Source organism: Phycodurus eques, chromosome 18 (genome assembly GCF_024500275.1).
Source record: "Phycodurus eques isolate BA_2022a chromosome 18, UOR_Pequ_1.1, whole genome shotgun sequence".
NCBI classification, from domain to species: domain Eukaryota; kingdom Metazoa; phylum Chordata; class Actinopteri; order Syngnathiformes; family Syngnathidae; genus Phycodurus; species Phycodurus eques.
In genome coordinates, this window is record NC_084542.1 from 17,642,060 (window position 1) to 17,667,475 (window position 25,416).

The 25,416-nt window shown below is 43.9% G+C and overlaps 2 protein-coding genes across 5 annotated transcripts; one reads left to right on the forward strand and one right to left on the reverse strand.

Moving 5' to 3' along the window:
• Positions 1-62: 62 nt before the first annotated feature.
• fbxo25 (F-box protein 25) lies at positions 63-14,395 on the forward strand. 2 transcript variants are annotated; one of them, XM_061703816.1, is made up of 10 exons: positions 63-163; positions 508-704; positions 8,001-8,104; positions 8,195-8,244; positions 8,740-8,832; positions 8,912-9,005; positions 9,619-9,803; positions 10,615-10,797; positions 11,061-11,207; positions 13,683-14,395. In XM_061703816.1, exons 1-10 carry the CDS (start codon positions 68-70, stop codon positions 13,770-13,772), a joined length of 1,239 nt encoding a protein of 412 aa, XP_061559800.1. In that variant the 5' UTR covers positions 63-67; the 3' UTR covers positions 13,773-14,395. The 2 variants fall into 2 exon arrangements, with proteins under 2 accessions (XP_061559800.1, XP_061559801.1); XM_061703817.1 differs by having other exon boundaries at positions 538-704.
• si:ch211-225h24.2 (uncharacterized protein LOC564539 homolog) lies at positions 13,554-24,964 on the reverse strand. 3 transcript variants are annotated; one of them, XM_061703820.1, is made up of 4 exons: positions 24,683-24,964; positions 21,269-21,319; positions 17,167-17,279; positions 13,554-16,828 (listed from the first exon to the last, which is right to left on the reverse strand). In XM_061703820.1, the coding sequence occupies exons 1-4, from the start codon at positions 24,755-24,757 to the stop codon at positions 16,444-16,446; spliced, it is 624 nt and encodes a 207-aa protein (XP_061559804.1). In that variant the 5' UTR covers positions 24,758-24,964; the 3' UTR covers positions 13,554-16,443. The 3 variants fall into 3 exon arrangements, with proteins under 3 accessions (XP_061559804.1, XP_061559802.1, XP_061559805.1); XM_061703818.1 differs by having other exon boundaries at positions 17,167-17,282; positions 24,683-24,960; XM_061703821.1 differs by lacking the exon at positions 21,269-21,319 and having other exon boundaries at positions 17,167-17,282; positions 24,683-24,963.
• Positions 24,965-25,416: the final 452 nt, after the last annotated feature.

Sequence of the window (25,416 nt, forward strand, 5' to 3'; positions counted from 1 at the left end):
GCCTTCAGCATAGCAACAAGGCTAAATTCCCGGGCTTCGTCCAATCGGAGCGGAGGGAGGCGGAGCGATGCGTTCACTTCCGTCAATATTTCCAGCAGTGGAGCGAGAAGACCAAGCAGAGACGAAAAAAAGACAAACAAAGGAATTGTCATCCCTTGTCAAGGTTCGTTGAAGTCTTTATTTTGCTTCCAATAATGTCTTTTATATTGGTTGTAGTCTTCCACTCACGACGATACATGGTAAACTGACAGTCCGTCGCTAACTCTCGTAAAAGAAGGACATGCTACGTGTCAGCTAAGGTCGCTTCGTGTTTGTCCATTAAATTAAGGCCAACGTGTTGCTGTTAAACCTCACGCTGTTAAACTTGTCGTGGAGACAAGACGGAATATAATTGGCTGCTGTCAATGGCAATGGCCCTGTGTGTAGAGTTTGTGGCTTGATGACGTCACGAAACTCGTATTGTCATCTTAGGACACTATTTGGTTTGTGTCATTCGATTGTTTTCAGGTTCTTTCTAACATTTGTCATCGCGTTCAGAGTTCCACTGGCACCAGGTCCGGTCCAGTGCTCACTGTTCCAGCGAGGATGCCTTTCTTGGGCAAGGACTGGAGGTCGCCGGGATGGAGCTGGACCAAGACGGAACACGGCTGGAAGAGGATCATCTTCTACGGGCACGACGTGGACCACATCCACACAGGGATCCAGTAAGAACGAATCCTGTTTACATATCGCCAGGGTACCCTTAGAGTCCAGTCACGGGGTTCATTCGTGGAGGTCTCAAGTCGAAACCTCCAAGTTTCAAGTTTCAAGTTTCTTGTGTGAGTTAGCAATCCTAACACATTCAGTCTCTTTTTTTTTTTTCAAAGCAATTTCCCAGATTGCTGGCCGTTTTAGAGCATTTTGGTTGATCTTGGTTTCAAGAGCCACAGAATATGATGTTCTGTGACTATATAAACACCGTAGCTTACCCACCCAAAGAAGGCAGAGACTCTTGTTTCACCAGAAACAAAGTTCGTGTCAAACTTTGTTCTTGCTTTCGTAATCCGCAGCAGGGGCTTCGATCTGGGGGGGAAAGAGGGACAACTGTCCTAGGGCCCTGAGCATTTGGGGGGCCCCTGGCTGTCTGGCAAACACCCCGTCGACATATAATATCCTGAAGAAAAACTCTGCCCCCCAACAACAAAACAATGCAAAACGCCATAGACGGGCTAATGAGTAGCATCAGTGTTGTGGCGTTAGAACCTGATATTTGAACACAAATGGTGAAGATTCACATGTAGACTAAAATAACAATACCCACTTTATCCTCTGCGAAGAACGAGTAATATTCCTGCGGAGAAGTTGTGACGTTTCCCTGTATATTCGTATGTCTATATTGCACTGCCCCCAGGTGGCCAAGGTGTGCACACCAGGAGAAGTAGCACAATGTACATTGAATTGAAGAAGAAAAAAATGTGTTTTATTTCTTCATGTTCCAGTTGGTTATGTCATTACTGTTTTTTTTTTATAAAGTCCAATATCACACTTATCAAAAAGACATTCCAAATGATTATTATTACTTTTTTGGGGGGTTGGGGGCCGTATCAGATTCATGGTATTTTGGGATTAAATTCATATGTAAAGGCACCGCTCAATGTTGTGATCAATAGTTTTCCCAACATACTTTCCTCCCTGCTTCTTTCCACTCGTAATCAGGGAGAACACAGCATATTGCTCGTTCATAGTTTTCAGAGATAAGGAGTCATTCTTGACAGCTGCCTAAAGCTTGGGATGCTTATCGGCACCATTGCGGACATGTCGTCACATTGTTCCCCGCATTGCGCAAGCGCTAACGCGCCATTTTCATTGCTGCTCGTCGGCGACGTCTCACATGGGTCACAGTGTTGCTATTTTCTATCGACGGCTAACGTGCCGCCACACTGAGCATGTGAGCGAGCAACATCCTGGCACCGAAAGGCCCGAGTCACAACGCGGGACAATCGCCGCTGACGTGGCGGCTCCTGGTTGGCGCCTCGCCAAGCGGCAGGCGGCTTGACCTCATTTAAACGGAGCTGCAGACTCACAAATAGCGAACGCTACGAGCACGATCGGACGCTCACACGCAGACGAACCGGCCAACTTGCCTCCAGCTCCAGATTTTGCTCTCTTGTCCACGCCCCCTTAAAGGCACACATGCAATACACAAATGTTTTGATGTAATACAGTAATATTTGATTCATTTTAAGAACGCGCAACAAAAAAATGGTGGTGTTTTTTGGGGGGTATGGAATGGATTCTTTTCATTCAACCATGCATCCATTTTCTTTTACCGCTTATCCTCACACGGGTCACGGGCTGCTGGAGCCTATCCCAGCTATCTCCGGGCAGGAGGCGGGGTACCCCCCTGAACCGGTCGCCAGCCAATCGCAGGGCACGCATAAACAAACACCCATCGGCACTCACATTCACACCTACGGGCAATTTAGAGTCTTCAATTAACCTACCATGCATGTTTTTGGGATGTGGGAGGAAAGCGGAGTGCCCGGAGAAAACCCACCCAGGCACGGGGAGAACACGCAAACTCCACACAGGCGGGGCCGGGGATTGAACCCCGGTCCCCAGAACTGTGAGGCAGATGTGCTAACCGGTCTTTTCATTCAAATGGGGAAAATTGATTTGATTTGGTCAAATTAAACTTCAACAACTAAACTAAACAAGGTAGTTTGTTACATGTTACACATTATGTTCTTTACATAATATTCTAGTTTCTAGAGATGGTGAATTATGGGGTTATTGTTTGCTCTAAGCTATAATCATCAAAAGTAGACGTGTCTATTGAAGGAAAATCATGAAATATTTCACTGAGTGTGTAGTCGAACTTCACATTTTGAATTGAACGACCTAACTCCATTTTTGTGATACTCTTCTAATTGAATGCGATGAATCTGTCCATGTCAATGCACTCCAAGCTACCCGCAGCAGACGTACAGAAATACATGAAGTGCAGACAACGGAGTCCTCCCGCTCTCGTCTGACGTACTTTGGCACATCCTTCGCCTCTGAGGACTGTCGGCGTTTCTGCAGCACGATGTGTGCGAGGGGCTCGTCCTCTCGTAATTCAGCTGGACAGATTGCCGTGCGTCCCGCGCAATGCCATAAATCCAAAGAGACGAGGAGGATTAGTGTTAAGCACGCTCACCCCTCGGAGTAGTCGAGTGCACGGCCAGTCAAGCGGAAACGGCACAAACACATGTTGGCCACTCCATCAGGTGTTTGTCTTGAGAAAAATATGAATGGTTGGGTTGGACAAAGCAGGCTGGAAAGAACAAACACGTTGTGTAGCTCGTAGCAACATTAACATTTAAGAACAAATCATTGAAGTGCATTTACCCACCCCCCGCCCCCTCATTAATGTACACACTGCACCCCATATTGACAGGGAAAAAAATGGAAATGTTGACATTTTTGCAGATTTATTATAAAAGAAAAACTGAAATATCACACAGCCATAAGTATTCCGACCCTTTGCTGTGACACTTGTATATTGAACTCCGGTGCTGTCCATTTCTTCTGATCATCCTTGAGATGGTTCTGCACCTTCATTTGTACTGATTGGACTTGATTAGGAAAGCCACACCCCTGTCTCTATAAGACCTTACAGCTCACAGTGCATGTCAGAACAAATGAGAATCATGAGGTCAAAGGAACTGCCTGAAGAGCTCCGAGACAGAATGGTGGCAAGGCACAGATCTGGCCATGGTTACAAAAAAGTTTCTGCTGCACTTAAGGTTCCTAAGAGCACAGTGGGCCTCCATAACCCTGAAATGGAAGACGTTTGGGACGACCAGAACCCTTCCTAGAGCCGGCCGTCCGGCCAAACTGAGCAATCGGGGGCGAAGAGCCTTGTTGAGAGAGGTCAAGAGCCCTGACTTAAACCCATTTGAGCATCTCTGGAGAGTACCTGAAAATGGCTGTCCACCAACATTCACCATCCAACCTGACAGAACTGGCGCGCATCTGCAAGGAGCAATGGCAGACGATCCCCAAATCCAGGTGTGCAAAACTTGTTGCATCATTCCCAAAAAGACTCATCTGCTTATATATATTTGAGCTATCTTAGCTCAAAAGGGTGCTTCTACCAAATACTCAGCAAAGGCTCTGGATAGTTATGTCTGTGTGATATTAAAATTTTTCGCTTTTACTAAATCTGCAAAAACCTCAACAATTCTGTTTATTTCTATCAATATGGGGTGCTGTGTTTACATTAATGAGGAAAAAATGATTTTGGCAAATGGCTGCAATATAACAAAGAGTGAAAAATTGAAGGGAGTCTGAATACTTTCCGTACCCACTGTACGGTTTCAGCACTTCCCTCCAAACATATTTCATGTATTTAGAAACGAAACAAAAACACGGACATCTGCTCAGAGCCTCTTGAAGCCTTGGCGGAGGTCTGTTGATTTCTAAATATCCTGACAATGCCGAACCAAAGTATTGAAATATTTGGCTTGCGTTAGTGTGCGTTTACGCCCTGGTGTTAGCAGCCGGGCTACAAATTCTGCGCTGTCGAAGAAGAACGGAGCCCGGCCCCGCATTGTATGAGTGCACGTAATGCCATCGAGCGGAGTCGCCGGTTAATGAACCTCTTTAGAGATGATCCTTTACGAACAGAACATTCCACAGAGGTCAGCGGGACCTCGGAGGAGTCTCGGTCTGGAGGTGCGCCGCCAGCTGATAAAACCTCGTGCGTCTTGACTCTTAACCCCAGTCAGGGACGGTTATTTGGAGTTCGCCACGTGCACACAACCATTGTGGAAGGGCCTGGAAAGCAGTTAGCCATTTGCATTGATGCTGCCCGGAAGACGTCTGCGGAGTCGAGAAATGGCCGCTGGTTATTGGAGAAATGCTCGTCTGCATCCTGACTGCTGGCCAAGTCCGGTGTCTGTCCTTCAATGCGTATGTAGCGGAGTGGAAATTGAATTTCCCTTATGGGGGATCGAAATTTGGAGCATCGATCAACTACATTTAAAAAAGTAAGTAAAGGGGGCAAAAACTCAGAATTAATTTAGTTGTTTTTTTATTTTTCAAAAACAACTAAATGTTTATTTTTTGAGACCAAGGATAGATTTTTAAAAAAACATTTTTTTGGGAAACAAAGTTGTAATCTTAGGAGAATAAGATTTCTGGGGGAGAATTATATTTTTTGTCCCAAAAAATAGAAATCTTCTAGGAATTAAGTAGTATATATATTTTGTAATTGTTTTATGTTTTGAGAAAAGTACAAATATTCTTCAAGTAAAAAAAAAAAAAAAAATGTGTGTCTGTGTATGTATAGTATATATATATATATATATGTGTTTTATTTTCAAAGAATAAGTAGAATTTTTCAGGGAATAAATTTTTTTTACGTAGTTTCATAATAGTGGTATCAAAAGTCATAACCTATTCAAACTTAATCGCTGGTTGTTTTGGAGTATTAAACCTGACGTGTGTATGTTTTGAGTTATGTTTGGCAGTGGAATCAGCACATTGGTGCCAAACGCTTGATCTGCAAAAGGTGATATAAATAATGATTTACAGATGCGTGCTTTGGCCGTTTGCATTATGTCAGACGGAGAAATTGATGTGAATGAGTCAGCACGACCTACTTTTCCATAAACTCTTTACATTAAAGTAGTGGATCAATCACCAATAATGCATGAAAACGACAATACATGCACATACTTTTTATTTTTTTTAAAACCTCAAAATTACTTTGTTTTGGATTTAAAAAAGAAAAATCACACAAAATTTGGAAATGCATGCTGTTTGTTGGACAGTGGCATTTATTTTTTTAAAATATTTTTTTATTTCATCGTGGTTAAACATTTGTGCTCAACTGCCACACTTGATTTTTAAAATCGACAGAAGGGCCACATTGATGAGGTGTAAAAAAAAAAAAATGGAGTAAAAATGTGTCTGTAACTGATTTTTAAAAAAATAGTACGTAATTCTCATTTTTCTGTTGTATTATTTATAATTTATTATAATTGATTAGACAATTATTTTAAAAAGTGTACTTTAGTTTGCTCATCTTTTTTATTTTATTGTACAATAAATTAACCAATTATTTTAAAAAATGTTAAATGCATACCTAAAATTGCTTGTTTTACAGATGTTTTGTATTTTTATTTGCAACAAATTAATTAACCAATTATTTAAAAAAGCAAAACTGATGAATGCATGTGCAAAATTGTTTATTTAATGAAGATTTTAAAATATAAATATTTAAAATAAACCAATCAACAAATTAATGAGAAATGATTTTAAAACATTAATAATTCATATATATATATACTTTTTTTTTAAATAAACCAATGTTGGTGTAAAAAAAAAAAAAAAAAAAGCAAGCAACTATTACAGGACTATTGATCATGTAAATGCTCGGTGGGTCGAAATAAAGCAATTGGGTTAGAGTGAATTGTGCTTGTGTGAGGTAGAAATGTCAAAATGTTACTCAACGTCAGTGAATTAAGTTTGTATGACTGGGGTAGCTTGACCCTGGAACGTGTTATTTCGAGTTGTGTAAGATGCTTTTCAAACATTGTTTTGAAATGAGATCAACTAACAAATTAATCAACGACACAGACGGGAACAAATATAAAGTAAAGGCTTTACAGGGGCGTGTCTCTTCTTCTTTTCTATGGGATATGTTATATGAATAGACTATTATATTAACATGACAAGTCTAAATGGATCGAAAACAAGGACAAGGGTAGGACTAGATAAGGTTTTTTTTTTTTACTTCTTTCTACTCCCTTTCGAACATCTCCGTAAGAATGTCTTCCTCAATGTTTTTCTTTTCTTTTAAAACTTTCCGTTCTGTCTTCTGTCACATGTTTATATGTTTAATAAAATAAAATAAAATAATGTGCTCATATTTGAAGAAAAAAAGTTGGATTTTCCAGGAAAAGAAGAGAAAACCTTTTAGGTTAAAAAGCTGATTTTTTTTTTTTTTTTCCAGGAGAAAGAAATAATCTTATTTTTGCCACCAAAGCTGCATATTTCAAGAATAAGGTTTGTTCTTTCATAAGCAGTATTATAATTGATTTCTTACAGAAATACATTTGTATTTTTCTTTAGGAAATCATTGGGTAATTTCAGAATTTTTTTTTTTTTTTTTTTTTAAAGGAAAATCTTAACTATTTCAAGACAAAAAAGGAGCTTTTATAGTTTGGGGGCGGCTGGTTATTTTTCAGGAAAAAAATGTATTTCAGGAAAACAAATTTTGAGAGAGCTATTTGTCAAGCATTTTTTATATATTTTTTTTTAGAAAGTGATTTATTTTTGGAGGGGATTATTTTGCACAGTAAAAGCACTTTTGGAAAAATACATATTTTTTGAAAAAGTATTTTTAGGAGTACAAGGAACATTATTTTGTCAAGACATACTTTGTCTTTCTTAATCTTTATTGTAATTATTCTTTTCAGTGTAACCCTAATACACGCTTCTGGGGAAGCGGATATGCTGTGAGTTATCGCATTATTCGATTAATTGGCCTGCACGTTGTGCAAACTTTAGACTCTTAGGGAAAAACTGTGGTACATACCAACAAATAACAAAACACATTATGTTCCTGGAAACCAAAATTCTCAGAAAAATTATTCATTCATTGATTTTCCGTACCGCGGGTCGCAGGCACACTGACGCCAATCCCAGCGGACTGTGGGCGAGAGGCGTGGTACTCCCTTAACCGGTCGCCGGCCAATCGCAGGACACATACAAGCAAACAACCATCGGCACTCACATTCACCCCTACGGGCAATTTAGAGTCTTCAGTCAACCTACCACGCATGTTTTTGGGATGCGGGAGGAAAGCGGAGTGCCCGGAGAAAAGCCACGCAGGCACGGGAGGAGAACACGCAAACTCCACACGGGCGAGACCGGATTTGAACCCCGGTCCGCACAACCGTGAGGTGAATGTGCTGACCAGATGAATGATAGCAAACCTAATCTAGTCAAAGCATTTCCTCATCCAACAGATTCACCTGTGACGACAAAGAAAATCTGTTTGTGGAAGACATTTGCGAACTTGCCAGCGTGAAAAGGAGAAAGGACTTCTACAACCACAGCACCAAATCTCATTGTGAGTTTCTGCAATGATCACATTCCATCCCGCTCTCGTCAACCAGCCGTCATGAACCTCGCGAGGTATTTCCTTTTTGTGCTTGTGTAGTTGTTTTCAGGGATAAATGGATCTACGTGCAGAAAGGCAGCACAAAAGAGGTGAGTGCCGCCGTCATTGTTATTTTTTCATTCCCTGTAAAGTGAATATTTCTGAAAATTTGACACAACACCGATAAGTGTTGTTAACAACCTTGCCAAATTGGAATGACTAGAATAATCGCCAAGTATATCAAATGAGGCTTATAAAATCTTAAAAAACAAAAACAATCAAGCTATTCTCGAATGTCGTGGGCGTGTCCGCCGATTGCGCTGAAACCACGCCACTGGCAATCAAATAGGAGTACTACGACCAATAAAAATGGATACCGCTTCGTCAAGCATCTTTCTCGTACTTGCACATAACTAACTACGTGTTTGCGGAAGTATATAAGCTTAAAGCTTTCAGTGGCTGGAATAGATCCCACCGGGTCATCGTGACAACGTGGCACTCTAAAGCATCCGCAATGCCACGAAGCCCCTGTCTACATGCAGGCTGTCACGTTGGACAGAAAAAATAAAAAAAAATGACCTGCCTCTTCCGCCTTCTTCACACAGCGTCATGGCTATTGCACTCTTGGCGAAGCGCTGAACCGCCTCGACTTTTCCAGCGCTATCCACGACTTGAGGAGGTTCAACTACGTGGCAAAAGTGAGCGAGCGGCCCGCCGTGTCCTCGTTGTGGGCCCGTTCGTCTTTCCTGACTGTGCCTTTTCTCCGTGGTGCCTTAGCTTTTCCAGCTAATAGCCAGATCCCAGCTGACTTCCTTGAGCGGAGCCGCCCAGAAGAACTATTTCAACATTTTGGAGAAGATCGTACGAAAGGGTACGAATGTGGCCGTTGTCGCTACTCCGCAATGTTTTGTGTTTCGAGGTGGATGTTCCGCAATGTTGCATTCTCGTGTTTATGTTTCACAAGGTTGTGTGTGTCCATGTCTCTGTTCCGTAATGTCGTGTCCACGTTTGTGTTCTGCAATGCTGTTTGTATCCCACAATGTTGTGTCCACTTTCATGTTCCACATTGTTGTGTGCGTCCACATTTATGTTTTGTGTGAACATATTTATGTCCCGCGTGACCATCTTTTTACTGCGCAATGTTGGGTACGTCTGTGTTGGCATCCCACGATGTTGTTGGTCCACGTTTATGCTCCGTAACAGAGAGTGTGTCCCGTGTGTGTGCTCCACACTGTTGTTCATGTTTTATGTTCCGCAACGTTTTACACGGCCACGTTTATGTTTTGCAATGTTGTGTGTGTCAAAATCTATGTTTCGCAATGTTGTCTGCGTCCATGTTGATGTTGCGGGCTCACATTTATATTCCACAGTATTGTGTGAATCCCTGTTTCTGTTCCGCACTCTCGTGTACATCCGAGTTGATATTGTGTCCTCCGCAGTCTTCGGATCCTTGAAGTAATTCTGAGGTTTTTGCTCGCCGCCAGTGGTGGAGGACCACTACAATCCGCGGCTGGTCAAGGAGCTCCTGCAGGATCTGAGCGCAACACTGCACAGTCTGACCCTGCACGTGGGCCGATGCGTGCTGGTGGGCAACGTCAACGTCTGGCTGTGTCGACTGGAAAACATTCTCAAGTGGCAGCGGCAGCTCAACGACCTGCAGATCCCCAAGGTACGCGTCCGCTTGGCCTCTGATACGATGTTAATGTTGTAATCGAGGGTGTATATAGTGTGCGGGATAGAGACCGAGCCCTGCAGCCAATAGCGAATGTTCGCAAGTAATTGACTCCTCCGATTGCCTATTGATCTCACGAGATGGCAAAAAAGCACTCTATGAAGCTCCTCAACTCACTTCAACTGGTTATTGGAGAAATGCTCATCTTCCTACTGACTGCTGGCTGACTTCGAGAAAGACAACTTCTTGTTTTGAGAAAAAGGGGTTTTAAAGAAAAAAAGAATTTATGATGAGGTTTTTCCAGGATTGTTTTTTTTTTTTTTAATCTGACCTTTTAAATGGGATTTTTTTTTTTTTTAACCATAAATGTATTTTGAGGGGAGGAGGGAGCTGAATTTTTCCAGGGATCAAAGTTTTCTAAAGAAGATGTAATTTTCAGGAATTAAGATTTTTGAGGGGGGAAAAAAGTAGTGAATTTAGTAGAATTAAGTTTTTTTCCCGGAATAAATATGAATGCGCTGTATGTGTACGAAAGTTATTGCAAATACACTGCGGGGGGTGGATAGGGACTGAGCACTGCCGCCATGAGCAAAAACGCCCTCCCCCACAAAAAGCTAGAATTGCCTGAAGATGCCCCAAAATGGCAGCAAAGCACAATATGAAGCTCCTCAACTCACTTTAACATAGTCCCTTAACACCAAGATGGTGCCAAAGTACTTTGGACAAAACTTTGGTTAACCTCTCCCCCAGGATAAACCGGGCTTCACTGTGTTTCAACGTCCTCATGAATGAATGCTCGTCTCTGCAGCAAATGCGCTCGGGCGTGTCCTTCAGCGACCTGCCGCTGTACATGCAGAACAAGATCCTGCACAACCTCTCCGACGCCTGTGACATCATCAACCTGGGACAGGCCACGCCCACGCTGCACGTCCTCAGCGAGAACCGGACGCTGTGGAAGCGGCTGTGCCACTTCCACTTCTCGGACAAGCAGGTGAGAGGAGTCGCAAGTCCCCGCCCCCCGACGACCGCTCGAGGGCGGCATTGCTTCAGCCTCCTCGCCTTTGTGTTTCCCAACTGTTGTTGAGCCAAGGCACACGTTTTACATTGGGGAAAAACCTCACGGCGCACCGCCAAGCAAAAATGAGTCGCTGGAAATCTGTCCTAATGCAACCTGAATTGAATACAGAGTTGAACTTAGTTCGTCTCATTTATGTTCTGTCCCTTTCTGTGTGTGTCCATTTTGGATCCTTCTAGCACTTCTCCAGGAATCTGGTCCTCACCAAGAGCGACAGCGTGGACTGGAAGCTGATGTACTTCACCCTGCAGAAGCGTTACCCCATGAAGGAGCAGTACGGCGACACCTTGCACTTCTGCAAGCATTGTAGCATCCTCTTCTGGAAGGTAACTGCAGCTCACCAATCCAATCATCATTCCGTTCTCAATCGGTAATTGAAAATGAAAAAAAACGACACGGTGTCTGATTAGTTGTTGTCCTTTTCCAACTTGCTCGCTCCTGTGGACATTTCTGTTCGTCAACGGGAATCCAACCGTTTACCGCCCACCGACGTGCGTATATTTGTCTAGACCGCTTTTCGACGGGCAGGCGTGGAAGAAGGTCTGGCAGAGCTCGTCTGTGAAATTCATGTTTCTAAACCGCTGTAATGACGACCGGAGACCTATAGATGGCGGGGTTGTATCGCTTTGGATTTGAGATCAGCACAGCTTTTGAGGAGAAGATCAAGATTCGGGGGGGAATCTCTGCTTTTCATGTCGATTATGAGGGAGAAGGTGTGCTATGTATCGTGTTGGAAGTCGGACAGGTTTAGGCACCTCACACTCTAAAACTACAGATTTTTCACGGTTCAATTTAAGACTCTGGTCAAAACTAAGAAATTGGAAAAACAACGTTATTTTGTGGCCCACTTGAGCAAATAACACTTTCTTGCTGAATGGATTTGTTGGACCAAAATTGCTCATTTTCTGCATTTTTATTTTTTTATTTATTTTTTTTACAGTAATTGGAATCCTTTTATTTTCACCAAATCCCTTCTTAGCATAAATTGTATTGACGTGTTGTCAACAATAGCTTTAATAACAACGATTTCCAGGGGCAGTTGTTTATAGTGTCGCTATCCGGTAGAATCCTGACTTCACCAAAATCTTTTCAGTATTGCCATCGTATACAGTTGCGCACCGCCACCCCAAAATCTTGTTCAATCGCTCATTTATTACACACGCCAAAAAAAATGCGCTGTCATTGATTCAAATGTTAGGACAAATGACTGGTTACCTCATTAATAGGCGGGAATGAATCTGCTCACACTTACCTTCAAGGCTGACCGTGTCCTTCTGCGATCCATTTTTAACAAAACAAGCTAACTCAAATGTATCCGCCCAAGCTATTTTCACTCGTGATTGTCTGGAATAACATCCAGATTTTCAACCTTGAGGCAACATATTGCCGCACGGCTCCCGCAGAGCGAGGGAAGAGGCGGAGTTTTATGCTACTTGTCAAGAAGTTCGAGAGAGTTGATGGGTTTGTGCTCAGGTTCCAACACTTTAAATTGGTTAAAAAAGTGTACAATTACCAGACAACCCGGGGACAGACCAATCGTATGGATTTGTGGAAAAAATCTGAAATTGACCATATACGAGGTGTCGGCCTGACAGCGACGATAATATAATAATGCGGTGAGTCCTTTTTGTTTTTCGATTACCAATTGAAAGAACGACTGTTTCACAGGTTCCAACATTGTTTGCTTGTCCCTGTCCCTATGATTTGCCCCTGTGCCCTTTAACCTTTACTCTTTGCGCCTGACTCCTTAAGGATCGCCACCTGGCCTTGTTGTTCAAGGTACCCATCGTGCCTTTCCGTTCGTTTGCCCTCGCTTCGTCACCCTGAGCCTCATCTCCAGTGCTTTGCTTCGACATGTCTCGTTTTCGCACTCTGCAGACTTTCCAACGTCCCCTAAAGGCACCATCGTGTGTTTTGTCAAGTGTTAACATCACATTGTCACGTGACATCTGGCATCTCGGTACACCCGCTCAATCAAAAATGCCTTCAGAGATTGTTCATTGTGAAAGTGAGCGCTATCTATCGAGCTAATGATTCTCAAAGATTGATGGTACGCGGGCGCCCTCTGGTGGTAAACAAAATATCATTGCCTAAGTACAGTTCCTTGTGTTGGCCTTTTAAGTTTATCCATCCATTTTCCTTACCGCTTCTCCTCACGCGGGTCACGGGCTGCCGGAGCCCATCCCGGCTATCTTCGGGCGAGAGCCGGGGTACACCCTGAACCGGTCGCCAGCCAATCGCAGGGCACATAGAAACAAACAACCATTTGCACCGACGGGCAATTTAGAGTCTTCAATCAACCTAGCACGCATGTTTTTTTGGGATGTGGGAGGAAAGCGGAGTGCCCGGAAAAAAGCCACGCAGGCACGGGGAGAACATGCAAACTCCACACAGGCGGGGCCGGGGATTGAACCCGGGTCCTCAGAACTGTGAGGCAGATGTGCTAACCAGTTGTTCCACCGTGCCGGCTCTTTTAAGTTAAATATAACAAAATTATTTTTTCCACCTTTTGTTTTTTTCTCCCCCACCACTTTTAAGTTTAATATAACTAAATATTTTTTTGGGAGTGGCACTTTCTGTAAAAATGTCAACCGCTGAGTGAGTGACTTCGTTATGGAGGAGACGAGTATTGTTTTCACGTCAATTTATGCATTTCTTTTTTTACCCGAGTGTTGTTTGTACCAGTTAATGATTATGGCGTCACTGTGCCTTCATGCCATTTCGTGGTCATTTTGTGAGCGTGTGGTAAAATCTTGTTTGCGCTTTCTGAATCGAATAATATTCTGCTTCTGTTTTGGCAGGACTGTGGCCACCCGTGCACCGCCAACGACCCGGACAGCTGCCTTGTGCCCATTTCCCCGCAACACTTCATCGACCTATTCAGGTTCTAGACGTTTCCTTTCGGCCCGTAGTCTCCAAATACGATACGACATCCTAACGTTGTTTACCTTCGCTGCAAAAGGGCTTCAAATGAGGCGCATTTCAACATGTCCCTGCATTGCGCACAACCACGACCGTGGCCACAGGGAAAAATCCATACTAAATAGTATCTTGCTGATTTTTGCACAAATAAGATCAAATACTGTATATCTACTTGTACAAAGTGTACAGTGAGTTTTAGCATGTAGCTAAATGATGAAAAGTATATTATCTTTTTAAGAAAGTTTATGGCGGGTGTTTAGAATTCTAATTGATCGATTAATCGATTGATTATTACGCCCATCCCTCGTCTCATGCTTGTAATCGTGATGTTTTTTTGTTTTTTTTTATCCCCCCGCAGCAACCGAACGCACGCGTCTGTTCATGTTGTGTTTTGAGTATTTGTCAATCCCCTTTAAGAGCCGAAAGTTGTGAAATGTCAAGTTTTATTTATGGGCTTTGGGGAACTTTTGTATCCTTCTTCCAACTTTTTATAATATTCCTTCCTGTTCCGCGTGTTTGTCGTACTATGACAACTACGTCCGTGGGGCAGGAAGTAGCATAACTAAATAATTAAATATTTACTAAAAAGGAATGCAGTGGTCTCTTTTTTCTTTTTTTTTTATGAAGTAGTGGTGGTGACGGGGGTTCATGTTTTTTTTTTTTATTTATTTATTAACATCAGTGTTTAAAAGAAAAGAGCTGAAATCTGCTCCATAAATGCAATTTTGCATTTACACGCACATCCTTGGCTGCATCACTTAAAACATTACAACACACAAGATGACAATAACAAAAGTTATAATTATACGGCTTTTTCCATTCATTCGACAGAAAATTTCACAAAAAATGAAAACCTGTTCTCACGTTCATTTTTTTGGGAAATCATACAGATTTAATATAATTTAAAGTTTTTTTTAATTCTTATTGTCTGTATCATGAGAATTTAGTTGTTTATCAGTTGGACAATATTTTTATAGAATTTCTGAAAATTGTCTATATTGTAGATAAATACTCTCAAAACTGCTATGTTCATAAAATAATTTTTTTTATGGTAAATAGAAAATATTTTGGTACAATTAAGAATTTTGGGGTGGTTAGGGTTAGAACATTAGAATCTCTTCAAACTAATTCAAACGTAATTCAACACTATTTTATTTTTTCCCGTAAAACTGCTATATTAGGATAATTTCATTTTTTTTCCATATTAAACAGGTAACCCCTAACGACCTTTTAAAAAAAAAAAGAAAAAAAATAGAATTACACGACTTTGCCACAATTTCAATGGCTGCCGTAAAATGAAACGTTTTAACAGTAAGAACAAATGTCTGTTTTCTACCAACGATATTTTCACAGCATTTAAGGCGATCAATAAGGCATATTCAGCTAATAAAATGAATTAAAACTTTTCAAGTAACCCAAAATATACTTTGTCTTAACTCTTTATTTTGTCTTTGCGTGAAAGCAAAGCATAAACAAAAGCATAACATTAAAAAAACCTGCTTTTTTCCCCCCCTACTAATTGTGGCATTCCATTTTGTATGAAATCCTAAAAAATTCTTGAGAGCAGACAACACGCGGAAGAAAAAAAAAACAGCACTCTATAAATCCATTCAAATGTTATACGTTATACTGTGGCTTCAAGGCACTTGACACGATAGTGGCAGTTGTTTCCAGTGGTACAATCATAAATATTCAGCATGAGATCGTTGCATGTATACGTACAGTACTTATCTTTCCACACACGCTGCTGTTCCAGATGCCATAAACGGACGACATCAAACAAAAACAAATCGGCATTGTCTTCCGGCTGTGCAGCGAGCGCGGCTTTAATGCGTGTCGCTGCGCTTACGTGATGGCGGCGTGAGACTAAAGGCCTCTCAAATTTAGATGCCTTACTGCAAATAAACCCCAAGGATTTTCTGCAGTAACGAAACACCCCGCTGGTGTTTGCGTAGTACCGTGGTGCCTTGACATACGAATAACTGGACGTGAATTTTCTGACAACCACGTAACTTTGCGCACACTCGCAGCCAACAACGAGGCGCTCTAAAGCGGCCACGCCAGCGGGCTATCAGAAGAGAAGCTGCATTTTCGGGGTGTAGGCATAACGAGCACGTTGCGATTGGGCCGGATAACCGCTGATGCGAACCGAGGCGTTGAAGTTGTTCTAAAAAGTGGGCGAGGGCCAACTCGTGTCGGTCGCCCAAAAGCGTCACCGGGCCCCGTTTTAGCCACACCCCAAAAAATCAGGAAAACGGAAATGGTGAGAAACAGTTTAACACTGTAGCTCCTCAATTGAGTACTTCAGAGTTGTCGCTCTTTGCACAATTTCAGCAATTATCTTCAAACACGTACAGTGGACACCGCATTTTGCGGGAGTAGGGACCGGACCCGACCGCGAACAGCTAAAATCCATGAATAATTGAATTGATCATTATAACTGCCGTGAAAAAAACTAAAGATGAAAAAAGGCAAATGAGTGAGATATTGGGTAAAAAGATTTCTTGCGGGTGCCGTTCATGCAGGAAACCAGATGGAAAAAGGCAGTTTATTTTACTGCCGCTGTGTAAGGGGCTCCGGCGGTCTTGGCAGTAGTACACGTCGTTGGAGAAAGGGGGCGCTGAAGTGATGGAATGCGGACTACTTGAGTCCTTCCCAGGCGCCGTCCGACACGATCCCTCGGCTCATCCTGCCGAGTCCGGCCAGCTTGACTTTGGCGCGGGACGTCCACGTGACGGCGCAGGCGGGGTCATCGGGGCGCGACAGGTCAGCGTAGCGGGACGAGTCCTCGGCGTCCGGCGAGAAAGCCGAAGGGTCGACGAAAGGCGGCGAGGACGAGCGTCCGTTTGGCTCGCCGTCGTCGTCCTCCGGGGCGCCGCCGTCGTCTTTCCGGGATCGAGGCGTCTCCCGGCCTTCGGCTTTGTCCGTTTTTTTGGCGGGTGAGATCTGCCTCATCGTCATGGTGACGCTTTCCCAGAAGCAAAGAGCTTTGTCAGGCTTCTCGCATTTCACTTTTTTGTCATTCCTGCAAAGAAACATCACGACGACGTGTTTATATGCCAGCCGTGACCTGAGCCCTACCCATCTTCGAATCCCTACGTTGATTCCCTAAACCGAGACTTGAAATCCTACTTTGAAACCGTAAACCTGGCTTGACAGCCTAACCTTGTCTTGAAACCCTACCGTCAAGCGCTAACCCTGAAACACTAACTTGCAACCATAACCCTTGTTTCAATGCAGGCTTGAGACCCTACTTTTGAAACTCTAAACCATGGCTTGCAACCATACTTTGAAACCATTAACCTGGCTTGAACCCATAACCCTTGTTTGAAACCCTACTTTCAAACCCTAACCCAGGCTTACCCTCGGCGCTGCGCTGGCGTCTCTCTCGTCAACAAAAAGTGTTCATCGTCTTTTGAGGAGAACATCTTCTTGTCCTTCCTCTCCTTCTTGGACATCATCTTCTTCACCTTGGCCTCCTGACACAAGAAGACATTTACAATGTTGTACATATTACGGTAAACGCCCGCTCTGTGTTCAAGTTCCAGTTGTTTGAAGGTTTCCAATTACCGCGGCATCCACGCTAATCTCCGTTTGCCCGTCTACGGCGTTTCGCGTGATATGTTAGCAAATGCGTATAAACAAATTATGTGATTTGCTTCAACACTTTAGCGTTAAAATTTAGCATCTGGTGTCAGATTCGGAGTATGATAACTGTGAGCAAAAATATGACAGTTTTGACGGGAATGTAGTTACAGCTCGAAAACGTATTACATTTGACCCCTCTATATTAACAGTCCGACAGCCGCAAGCTACCAGATTGATTTTTATTTTAATTTGTTTTTGATGGATGCGGAAAGGCCCAATTATTCATCTTTAGTTTTTTTTTTTTTTTTTTTTTACCCGGTTCCCTGCTTATTTGCATTTCTTTCCCAAATTTGTTTTACATGGCAACGGATAAGGAAGTGTCAAATGATTCACAGATTTGAGCTATTTGCAGTCAGGCTTGGTCCTTACCCTCCACGAAGAGCGGGCTCTACTATTTATGTAGTTGGACGTAACTGGACGTAACCGTTCATTTCAAGATCATGATCGTTCATTATAGGAAAATGTTATCGTTTGCTACCTTGAATTTGTCGAAGAGTGGATGGGAGGCGCGCTCGTAAATGTCATATCGTATCGCACGTATTTTCTCCTACGGCAGTCTTCCTACTTTTTGGAAGCACGTTTTGTGTAGCTTTCCTCGAACAAGCCGCGGTACCTGGAAAATTCCCAAAGAAGCCGAAAGCTTCCCTAAGATTAACGAGGGTTCGCCGTATTCATGGATTTTTCATGCCACGCCAGATGATAGCGATCCATTTCGGGTGTCATCACACCACAATTTTAGTAGTGCAGGTCATAAATCTGACACATGAAGTTGTTGCACTGCCGCAAGCCTCAGTGAACTCGTCAGCGAGATTCTGGAACAAACTTTGTGGGCTTGAAGGACACTCTTCGTCCTCCTCCACACATCTGTGCCTGCCTGCCTCTGCTTGGCTCTTATCAAAACATTCCCACTACTCATAACACGGCTTTGATAAAATGCCCTTTTGCTGAGACTGTTTCTTTTTTTTTTTTATTCCCCCCCCCCCATGTGAAGAAGCCGCTTCTGCGAAGCAAGACGCAAACCACTGGACAGTCATGTCTGCGATGTTTACGGAATGTTCAGATTAGATAGCAGGAAGGTTTATCGGAACACTTTGTCCTCCAGGTACACACTTGTACCCAATACATGCACAAAAATACTCAGAATTGACTACTTACTCTTTATAATCATGAAACGCGATGACGCGTTTGACAAACAACAAGGAACACGTAGCTAGCCCTGTTAGCTTAGCTGGCAAAGTGTGTCAGTGCCACGGCTAGGAACTACAGTGAATCCTCGTCGGTCTGAGATACAGACGCCATTTAAAAAAATAAAAAATAAATTCTTTATAGTTTTGGACATTTCTGGTGACAGTGACATTCAACATTCTAAATATAGTCAATTATTGTTGTAAAATGCTTTTATATACACTGCATTTGCATGGATGGCTGGCTGGCTCCAAACTTGCGGCAGTGTGTGAAAACGTATTTGCCGAAGCCATCCGCCACGAAATGGGCCCGAACAGACATTTCTCCCCAAATAAGTGAAAGCTATTTCTTTCTCAACTCTTCTGACTTTGTCTCAGCTTTGCACAAGACGCAGCCGCGTTGCCACTCAGCAATGTGGATTGAAACGACGTGGCAGAGAATGCAAGTGAATGCTCACTTTTGTGTGCTAATAAGAAGTGGGGGGGGGGGGGGGGGGGGGGGGGTTTCAGCCTATTTTGGGCCTTGTTTTTGCCTCCATGCCTATTGTTCTGCAGCCCCTTCAAGAAAGTCGCCTTTCCTTCCCTTCTCCGGCCCGAAGCACAAACACGACAGTTCGTGAAACGCGTCCCTTCAACAAAGTCGCCTACACCCGACACGCATACCCCGACGGACGAGATCGAAAGATACTCGACAAGTACACCCGCATCATCTACAGCTGTCCGCAAACACCGTTGTTTACAACAAAATACGCCATCTGAAGATCTCACTCATGATAAGGTATATTTTTGACGCGTTCGCATTTCGACAAAGGGTTAGGCTTTCAGGTTAGTGTTTAGAGCCAGGGTTACGGTTTCAGAGTTAGGGTTTCAAGCCAAGATCCTGCTTCAGAGTAGGGTTTCAAGACGTTGGATTTCAAGCCAGGGTTAGTGTTTCAAGTTAGCAAGTTTGAAATGCGGGTTTCAACACAGGGTTAGGTTTTCAAATTCGGCAGGGTGAGGGTTTGAAAGTAAGGTTTCAAGTCAGGTTTATGGCTTCAAAAGGTGTCAAGCATGGGTTAGGGTTTCAAAGCAGACAAAACACAGTTCGGTTTTAAGTTAAGTGTTTAAAATTGGGCTTCAAGTAAGTGTTCGCGTTTCAAAGTAGGGTTTCAAGCCCGGACACCCTTTACGGTGCAAGCAAACAAGAAAGCAGCCAGATTAGCAGTGATCGAGTTCTGCTGATGTTAACTGAACGGCGAGTTACATGTTTACTGATAAACGCTGGCGCCTCCGCACGACTCTGCTTCACGTCAGCGTGGCCTCGTCTGACAACAACACCGTGTGTGCGTGCGTGCGTGCGTGCGTGTGTGTGTGTGTGTCCACCGCTCATGTTGTTGTAAATCCTTTGTGCTAAAACGACTGTGTCGTGTGCCGTGTTAGTACTGTACATAGAGTACATACGTAGGCTCCGTTGTATTTTGGGGCTCTCTATTTCCATCAATAATATTGATTATTGCTAATCCACAGATTTACAAACTCATTGCAGCTGTGGCAGTGTTGTTTACATGATTCTATTGTCAGCCCCACATCTCTTTAGCCACGTATGCTTTTCAAAATCTCAAAATGTCGAACCAAGAACAGACTGGGGTTGATTTGAAAATGGATTTGATTTGTTTATGAATATCATCAAGTGTCTTGTGGTTTATTGATTTTGGTTAGAATGGATGGAATATTATGCAAAGCTATTTTTCCTTGTTAATGGCTGAGACGAATTCATGGCATTTGCATTCATTTCAATGGGAAAAGATGATTTGAGAGGAAAGATGGGGGTAAAAAAAAAAAAAAGGTTTATCATTGCCTAAAGATGACGGCAAAGCCCTACTTTTATATCAGACAGGGAGATGGCTTGTCTAAATGAAGTCCTCCCCTTCATTTCAGTTTATTGGCAACAAGATGCCTTGAGATGGCGCCAAAGCAATACTTTTATGTTAGATAGGGCTTTGGTCTGGGAAGAAAAGGTTTTTCAGCGAGTACCTGTAGCTGAGGATAAGGGTCCCAAAATAATTTGCAAATATGAAATCCAGGAATCCTAGCATTTAACATTTGTGCGTTAATTGTTCTGTAGGGATAAATAAAGTTTTCTACATTTCTGAATGACTCTGTTCTTCCTGTAAACTCTCATTCACTGCCATTGACGGCTGTTGAATTCAAATATCCATGTTAGCATGGAGGACTGGCAGTGACTGCTCTTGAGGGCCCCCTCGTGGTCACTGGGCCTTAAGCAAATGCTTTGTTCACTTACACCGTGGGCCCGTGATGTGTTATAGCTTTGTGCTAGCCTCTGGTTACATTAAGCTTAACACATTCACTTCCATTGACGGTTTTAAAAGTCAAATATCCATGGTAACTGGGAAGGCTTGCAGTGAATGAGTTAAAGAAAAGACTAGCTAGCTTGGCTATACTACGTCACTAAGGCTCATTGCTAGTGCTAAATTTTGCTGAACAAGATGGATGTTTTTTCATTTTTTTGTGGGAGCGGGCGGGGGGGGTTGCATTGTATGGTGGAGTGTGTAAAAAGATAAACCGTGACCCAGGGTGGCTAGTGTAGATAGCACGTCTGTCTGTGTTAGCGAGCTAGCCGCAAAGTTGTTTACCTTGGATACGACTGTGATGGCTTCCTCTTTTTCTCCTTCTATGCCTTTGTCCTGAAATGTACACGCACACGTGCCAGTTAAAACAAATAGCACAACCCCCCCCCCCCCCCCCCCCGCCCAAAAGCAAACACACACCACCACAGAGGTGTGTGCGTTAGTTTTGTGTAAGAAAGAGGGCAGTCAGTTTAGTGGGTCCATTAGACCCCGAACACAGCTAGCACAAAGAAATGTACTGTTGCTTTAAGGCCGCATGGCACGAACGTTACTTCCACGAGGAAGCGCTATTTCGGTTCCATTGTGCTTCAGTCTGGACTTTTTGTAAATTGCAGCTGGTCATTTTTGCAATAATCCATATTTGACTTCACAATGTAGCTTCGTTCATTTCCCATGTGGCACTTTGGACTACGAACAATGGTCAACTTTTGTTTTTCCCCCCCTTACACTTGTGTGACAAGGAAGAATGTTCTATCGATTTGCAGTGGCGGTGGAAGATGAAAGTGACAAGACTTACCCACGCTTGGTCAAGTTTTTGTAATAATTAATATAATAATACCAGGTCTGCTGCTGACATGATGTACAACTACATTTACGGTTGTACATTTTTGTGCCTTCGCACACTAAAATGGGCCATCCTTGTTTTGTTTTTTGTTCTTTTTAGGATTTACCACAATGGCTTCAAAGTCGATCGCACGTCAAAGCCTACAGGAGAGCAAATACAAGTCTTGTTTCTCCTGACTGTACTTGAACTCATCAAAAGCGCTTCGGAAGGCCTCCTGCAGCCTCTGAAAGGAGAGCGAGCGGTGAGAAAACCGAGGGCCTGCAGAGAACTGTCAGGAAGACATGCAATCAAAATGGGGAATTCTTATTATTACTCGACCTTATGACCTTCTGAAGGCTTGAGTACTAAAAAAAGTAGCAAGTAGAAGCACCTAAACTCTACATGACACCTTTGTCAAAGCCTGAAAAGGACAAACTGCAATACTGAGTGACAACAGCCTCGATATTTAATCAGTCGTATGCTTAAATATTGTAGGAGATCCTCAAATGTGCGTCCAAGTGTCACAAGGTGGACAATTGGGAATACCCATCGATGGCCTTTCCCAGCATTTTTCGAGTCGTCGGGATGATGTTGATCAAGCGTGACCCTCGGCCCCTCTCCGGCCCGGCCCCGCCCGCTCCTTGTGACTCCCACTCTGGGAACGGCTCAGACTTCTGCTTGGGACTCCGCGCCGAGGCCAGCGGGATTTATTTAGCTAGGTGCGCACCGAGGCGGGATCAGAGCGACATTCCGAATTCCCGGGTGAGGACGACATCTGGGGGCGGGGGGGGGGGGGGGGCCTGCCCCGAGGGACGCAATAAAGGTTCAAAGGTTGTAATACAAACTGCCCAGATGCAGAACTGCTGCGTCAGTGCCCAAAAGAGAAGAGACGACATTAAACCTGGTCGCACGAGTGGAAAAACAACTTTTCCAGTCGGGCCGGGCAACTCATCACTTTTATCGATTGATTGGAGTCCAGTTCGTCCGCGGCTCTTCTGACCCCTCGACTGAGTTTTTTTTTTTTTAAATAAGGAACGGATAACATGAGCGCACTTATGTATTTTCACATTGTCCGTGGATAAAATACACGTACAGTGGTGCCTTGCGGCAACGAGTTCCATTCATTCCGCAACGCAAAACTCTTGCGGCCCCGCCCCCGCGACACCTCCACGCAGACCAACCGCTGACTAACGAGTGCTGACACGGCGCCTTTCACGGACCTCGCACGCCGCCGTCACCTGATTCCACTTTGTTCCTGTTACCCTTTGACACTGATTGAGTTAAGTCCCTCATGATTAAAACAAACAACAACAAAAAGACAACTGTGAGTCCGTTTCCAGGGACTTCAAGACGCAATTCCTCAACTCCGCACAATATGGAAAATTCTTAGTGCTGCCCACAGAACATTTCTAGCTACTAACGCTCTCATGGGCAGTAGTGATTATAATAGCTTTCGTTTAAAAGAAAATCTCATAAAGTGCTCCAGAGGTAAAAGCAGAAAAGTGAAAAATCGACAAGAAAACCACAAGATCGGAAATGACACGAAATGTGTTAATACAATCAAACATCAACTTTCGTGCAGCATGAGTGGACAGTAGTAATACAAACTTGTGCCTGTGCTAACTAAACTTACTGAATGCTAAATGAATGCAACAAGACTTGCTTAAATTTGTGTGAGTGCCCCCTGAATTGCAGGTTTTTGTAGTATAAAGGGACGTTTGAATTTACAGTTGCACGCCTTCAGTGCGGCGCCACTTTGAGCCACAAGATGCCGGGCAGATCTGAGGTCTGCTGGAAGAGATCCAGTGCAATTAAGAGCAAGAAGAGGAGGCAAATGAGGAACGGTGGAATGGGCGTGCTTTGCTTCCTCAGGGCCTGGACAGCTCGCCATCATCAATGGAAAAATGAATTGACAAGTTCATCAATATTTTGCAGAAGAACCTGAGGCCATCAGTTCAAGAATTCAAACTCAAAAGAGTTGATGGCTGTGGCAACAGGACGGTGATCCAAAACACAGAAGCAAATCAACAACAGAATGGCTTCAGAAGAAGAAAATGCGCGTCCTGGAGTGGCCCAGTCAAAGTCCGGACCTCAACCCCATTGAGATGCTGTGACATGACCTCCAGAGAGCCTTTCATAGCGGGAAGTTTGCCAAACTGCAACAGTTGTCAAAATTCGGATCTGCAACAACGGGAATCGTTTGCTTCGGGTTATTGCTTCCAAAGGGTCAAGGGTCAGCCAGGTATGAAAGCCGAGGCTTCGCTCGCGGTTTCCTCCCTGTCCTGTCCTGTCAACGGTTACATGTGATGCTCTTTAAAAATAGGACAACAGAATTGTCCGTGTTTGTTCGTTCTTATTTTGACGATCATTCCGCATCGTCTGACCGACTTATGCAGAAACTTAAGACATTCCGAAAGGTTCGCAAACCTTTTCCTCCCAATTGCAACATTTGACCAATAGCCGACGTAGAAAATCAGTTCTATAAATCGATGTTACTTAGGAGTAGCCTACTGAACTACAATGCAAGCACTGGAGTGGAAAAAACGCTCTGCGGATTTGTCAAAGCCAAAATCTCTGCGTTTGTTTCTTGTTTGTTTGTTTTGTTTGTTTTTTCTCCTCCTCGGCCTGATTCCAAATTGATGCCGGTAAATGTTGAAATGAGACTTGCGTCGCTCTCTCCTGCATCGCTGCAGACCAACACTTGCAGAGCAATTCGGCAATATTTCCAAATGTTTGGCAATGGAAAGCGCCGGAACGGAACGACGCCGCCCGCAGACCTCCGGCGGCGGAGCTGCGCGACGTCACGGCCGGTATGCCAGCGAGCCGAGGGCAGCCGAAACATCGTCGCCGTCCCCTCGCCGCCCTCGTCGTCTTACCTCGTAGCGGCAAGACGTGTCGTCTTCGTCCGACGCGTAATCCACCAACACTTGACTCTTGCTTCTCCGGAACATGGCTCCACTTCCTGGGATTCCGAGAAGACCTCTCAAAAGACCCTTAAAACACGCCGAATGGCCCTCGGAAAGAGATGCGCGTGCAGCTATTGTTCATTCATAAAAAGTCGGGCGCTGCTGGCTTGGCGTGTGCGCGCATGTGTGCGTGCGCGCGCGCGCGCGCGCGCCTGCTCGGTGTGTGTTTCCGCGACCACGTGGGTTGGCTCCTCCCCCTCCGCTCTTCCACGCCTCCTCCTGCCGCTGCAGCCGCTCGTCGTCACTCGCTCGCTCGCACAATAGAGAGCGCTCCTGTGACGTCACGCCGCTACGCCCTACGCGTTGTGTTTCCACTCTTGTGACAAAATCTGCGACCGGACGTGCGTGCATTCAAATACGAAATTTGAAAGACTTTTCGTCATTTGTTGATGTTCGTTCGAATGAAGACAAAACCTGGATGAGTGCTTCTCCAACTTTTGACACCCAAGTACCACCTACAAGAAAGACTCCGTTCTTCAAGTGCCACCATGGCGACCAATGGGAAAACAAATGAGCGTAGTAGGCCCAAGTGCTCATCAAAAAGGAATGATGGTGAGCCCTGAAACTATATTTACCCAGCACTTCAATAGAACTGTACTCAAGTCATTATAAACGATTGCGAAAAAAAAGTTCAATACAAGTTG

Excerpts from the sequence above, each read along its gene's own strand:
- fbxo25 (XM_061703816.1), top strand. The coding sequence starts at position 68 with ATGCGTTCACTTCCGTCAATATTTCCAGCAGTGGAGCGAGAAGACCAA. Across the intron at positions 164-507 it reads AATTGTCATCCCTTGTCAAG|GTTCTTTCTAACATTTGTCA; the intron begins GTTCGTTGAAGT and ends GATTGTTTTCAG. Across the intron at positions 9,804-10,614 it reads ACGACCTGCAGATCCCCAAG|CAAATGCGCTCGGGCGTGTC; the intron begins GTACGCGTCCGC and ends TCGTCTCTGCAG.
- si:ch211-225h24.2 (XM_061703818.1), bottom strand. The coding sequence starts at position 24,757 with ATGTTCCGGAGAAGCAAGAGTCAAGTGTTGGTGGATTACGCGTCGGAC. Across the intron at positions 21,320-24,682 it reads ACACGTCTTGCCGCTACGAG|GACAAAGGCATAGAAGGAGA; the intron begins GTAAGACGACGA and ends TGTACATTTCAG. Across the intron at positions 17,283-21,268 it reads CCATCACAGTCGTATCCAAG|GAGGCCAAGGTGAAGAAGAT; the intron begins GTAAACAACTTT and ends TTCTTGTGTCAG.